The 4,233-nt window shown below is 39.0% G+C and overlaps 1 protein-coding gene across 1 annotated transcript; it reads left to right on the top strand.

The window, feature by feature from the left end:
- The first annotated feature begins 1,888 nt into the window (after positions 1–1,888).
- On the top strand, positions 1,889–2,918 carry LOC308432290 (sialomucin core protein 24-like). Its single transcript, XM_080932070.1, has one exon. It carries the CDS (start codon positions 1,902–1,904, stop codon positions 2,481–2,483), a length of 582 nt encoding a protein of 193 aa, XP_080788196.1. The 5' UTR covers positions 1,889–1,901; the 3' UTR covers positions 2,484–2,918.
- Positions 2,919–4,233: the final 1,315 nt, after the last annotated feature.

Raw genomic sequence — 4,233 nt, forward strand, 5'->3', positions numbered from 1 at the left:
CAGACAGTGTAGAAAGGAAGTGATTTCAAAGACCCTGGTGGATCACTTTGGCTGTGATTTGAAGAGACTTAGTGTATTAAATCATAATGATGGGCAGACAGGGAATGGACTGTTCCAGCTCCCATCTGTGCCCAGAACCACAGGCAAAGCCAGTCCACAGCCATCAGGACTCAAGGCCTACCTGCAGAGAACTAAGCACCCAAAGGAGACAAAGGAGTTCTCTCCCTCCTGAGCCTATGGGTGAGCCAATGACTATATTGGGAGACACTGCCTCTAACACTAAGGGCACAGGTGCTGTGGTACCTCTTGGGTCTGTATGCTTCAGGTCTCCATCTATAGCTAGTAGAACCGACTCAGTGTCATCAGGACTTTCAGCCTGTCCTTAGAGAGCTGAGCATCCAGGACTGATCTAACTCTGGAGCCACAGGCCTACAGACACAGGAGAGACAAGCTCCATTCAGAGACAACAAGGAAAACTAACAGTAAAAATAAGAAGATGACAAAAGGCAAGCACAAGAATCAACAAAAACCAAGACAATGTGGCAACATCGAAACCTAGATCTCCCATCACAGCAAGTAGTGTATATGCCAACACACCAGAAAAACAAGATTTGAACTTAAAATCTTACCTCATGTTGATGACGGAGGGCCTTGAGGGGAACATAAATAACTACCTTATTAAAACACAGGAGAACACATATAAACAACTATAAGCCCTTAAAAAAAAAAACAGAAAAACACAAGCAAACAGATGAAGAAATTGAACAAAACCATCCAGGATTCAAATGGAAAAGGAAATAATAAAGAAAACACAAAGGAAGAAAACCCTGGGGATATAAAGCCTATAAAAGAGATAAAGAGTCATAGACACAAGTATCACCAACAGAATACAAGGATGGAAGAGAGAATCTCAGGAGCAGAAGATAACATAGAGAGCATTGATAAAAATGTAAAAATTAAAAAGCCCCTAACTCAAAACATTCAGGATATCTAGGACACAATAAGAAGACCAAACCTAAAAATAATAGGTTTAGAAGAAATAGAAGACTCACAACTGAAAGGCCCAGTAAATATCTTTAACAAAATTATATACAAGTAAACTTCCTTAACCAAAACAAACAGAAAACCATAAAAAATAAAAGAATCTTACAGAATTTCAAAAAGATTGGACCAGAAAAGTATCTCCTCCTGACACATAATAGTCAAAACACCAAATGTTCAAAACAAAGAAAGTATACCAAAAGCATTAATGGAAAAAGGACAAGTTACATATAAAGGCAGTTTGATTAGAATCACACCAGACTTTTCAACAGAGGCTATGAAAGCTAGGAGATCCTGAAAAGATATACAAACCCTAAGAGAACACAAATGCCTGCCCAAGTTACTATATCGAGCAAAACTCTCAGTTACTGTAGATAAAGAAACCAAGATATTCCAGGACAAGAACAAATCACACTATATTTGTTCATAAATCCAGCCCTACAAAAATTACAAATGGAAAACTCAAACACAAAGAGGGAACCTACACCCCCCAAATCAAGAAAACAATCATTTTACAACAAAACCAAAAGAAGTAAAGCACACAAACATAATAATACCTCAAACAACAAAAGTAACAGAAAACAGCAATCATTATACTTTAATATCTCTTAACATCAATATACAAAATTCCCTCAAGAAAAAGAGATAGAATATAAGACAAGACACATAAACAGGATCCAACATTTTGCTGCATACAAGAACCTCATCTCAGTGACTAAGAGAAACACTACTTCAGAGCAAAAGGCTGAGAAAAAAATTTACAAGCAATTGTCTCAAAAAACAAGTTGGTGTAGCCATTCTAATATCGAATAAAATAGATTTTTGAGCTTTTTCTCCTGGACGCCTGGGCTGAGGACACGATGTCGGGCGCCTCCCGCCGACTGCTCTGGGCCGCCACCTGCCTCGCCGCGCTCTGCGTGTCGGCGGCGCAGCAGAACGGCAGCGAAGTTTCAAACGTGACTGACATGCCGACCACGACCAGCAAAGTGGTCCCGACGACGCTCACGCCCACCAAGCCGCCAGAAACCTGTGAGAACTTCACCAGCTGTGATTCCTGTGTTAATGCCACCATTACTAATAATATTACCTGCTTTTGGATATATTGCCAAGAAGAAAATAAGACCCATTGTTCAAGTGAAGTAAGAAATTGTACCCTGGTGAACAGCACTGAATGTTCTGTAACTCCTATCATTCCAGTGCCAACCAGTTCTACAGCTAAACCCACAACTCAGCCTTCCTCTCCTACTACACCTACTCCCTCAGTTGTCACATCAGGTACAGCAAACACCACCCTGACTCCAACCTCACAGCCAGAGCAGAAGTCCACTTTTGATGCAGCCAGCTTCATTGGAGGGATCGTCCTTGTCCTGGGTGTGCAGGCTGTAATTTTCTTTCTCTATAAGTTCTGCAAATCTAAAGAACGAAATTACCATACTCTGTAAACAGACCCATTAAATTAATGTGGACTGTCAGTTAACTTGTATAACTCAATGAAACCAAAATATTCAACAAGTCCCACATGGAAGACGCTGTTCCAGGATCTTTACATTTCCAAAGGATGCATACAGGATATTTTGGAGCATTATCCTTGAAGAAAAGTCAGTTAAACCTTTTTGCTCAACAGGAATATTTAAAATATTCTGCATGAATCCATGTGGCTGTCGTCTTTTGTTTAAAATGGCTGCTGCTGTGGGATTGTGTTCTTTCCTCTGACATGCCAAATGTAACTTCCTGTAAGTTGTGGAAAGTGCTGTCCTATGCAGGCGGCTTCTGACTCTGCAGTTTAAATGTAGTCCTCTAGAAACCCGAAGTCTGTTAGTTCATTTTAACTCCAGATGTAACTTAGGGCCAGAATGGCGGAGAGTGCCAAATGACCACCCGTCAGGCAGATTGAGGGCCATCTCTTCAAGCAGAGATTACATTTATTTAGTACTAAATTATCCCTAGAGTAAAATTTTGTGCTTGATAAGTTGTATTTTATAGATTAGAAATAAGATGCCACACGGGGCATTCCAGATTTAGAATAAGGAAAGGATACACAGACATTAATATGCAACAGGTCTTGTTCATAAAGTACCATATTAGGAAATCAGAACAGTGCCTTAAGACAGACCGAGATGTCGGCAGAACGGAAAATGTGTTCACACTGGGAGGAAAGCTTGGTCTAAGAATGTAACTTGGTGTGAGCAGCAGAAACTTGCATTTAGATAACATACTGTTAATATTTAACTAAAAAACATTGTTTTTTCCAGGGCTGAGAAATAAAATAGAAGCTAAAAAATAATTCTAAGCTGAAAGGATTCCTTATATCAAACCATCTAACATTTTTCTTAGGGCTGTTGAATAGGCGTAAAATTGATTTATCTTTCTTTGTACACAATGTATCCAAATATTAGTATACCTTAAGGATTCCCACCAGGTTTTCCCGAAAAGTATCTTACATGAGACATGAATGAAGTAGTTGTGGATAGAATCATTTTCTAGTTCTTTAAATGAGACAATCAGTTTGTTTCCTAATAGATGTGACCTGTGTAACTTAAAAGCCTGAGGGTTTGAAAGAGATTGCTGTAGACTTCCAATGATGATACCCTGGCTGAAAAGGCTTTTCTCTTCCTTTGGCCTTTACTACTTTTTTTTCTTCTTGGTTTCAGTTCCCATGTGCTATAATCATGCATACTTTTATTTCAGTAGCTTCTGTAAAGCACTAGGTTTTTAGTTTGGGGGTTACTTCTTCCTTGCCTCCAGCACTGCACTAGTCTAGAGGCTGTAATTGGAAATAGGCTTTTGGTTTCCTACATCATTGAAGTTTTTGTGTGTTCGTTTCTTTCCAGTAGCAGAGTTTAGCACTTGGTTTTCAGGGTTTTATAATAGAAACGGCAGGTTGATGTGGGTTGGTTCATAAAGTGAAACTTATGAAGTCTCAATTTCCTTGTCACCTTCTGGTACAGCTGAAGTTTGTTTTACTTGCACATTTGTACATATATCTAATGTTTAAGTGCCTTACTTGTTTAAACTCTGGCTTCAAAGATTTTGGGGGAAAGATAGGTTTACCTCACAGTTACGTTTTCATTATAATAGTCTAGGTTCCTCACAAAAATCTATTTCAGTGCTGTGGCTAATGTTTTGTGAGTTTTAAGTGAGTGCTAATGTTTTGAAAGTACATAGAGTTTCCATTAATTTACAAAAGTGGCA

Source organism: Micromys minutus (assembly GCF_963924665.1).
Source record: "Micromys minutus genome assembly, chromosome: 18".
NCBI lineage: Eukaryota > Metazoa > Chordata > Mammalia > Rodentia > Muridae > Micromys > Micromys minutus.

What these genes read in the sequence shown, in the direction of transcription:
- LOC308432290 (XM_080932070.1), top strand. Translation starts at nt 1,902, where the DNA reads ATGTCGGGCGCCTCCCGCCGACTGCTCTGGGCCGCCACCTGCCTCGCC.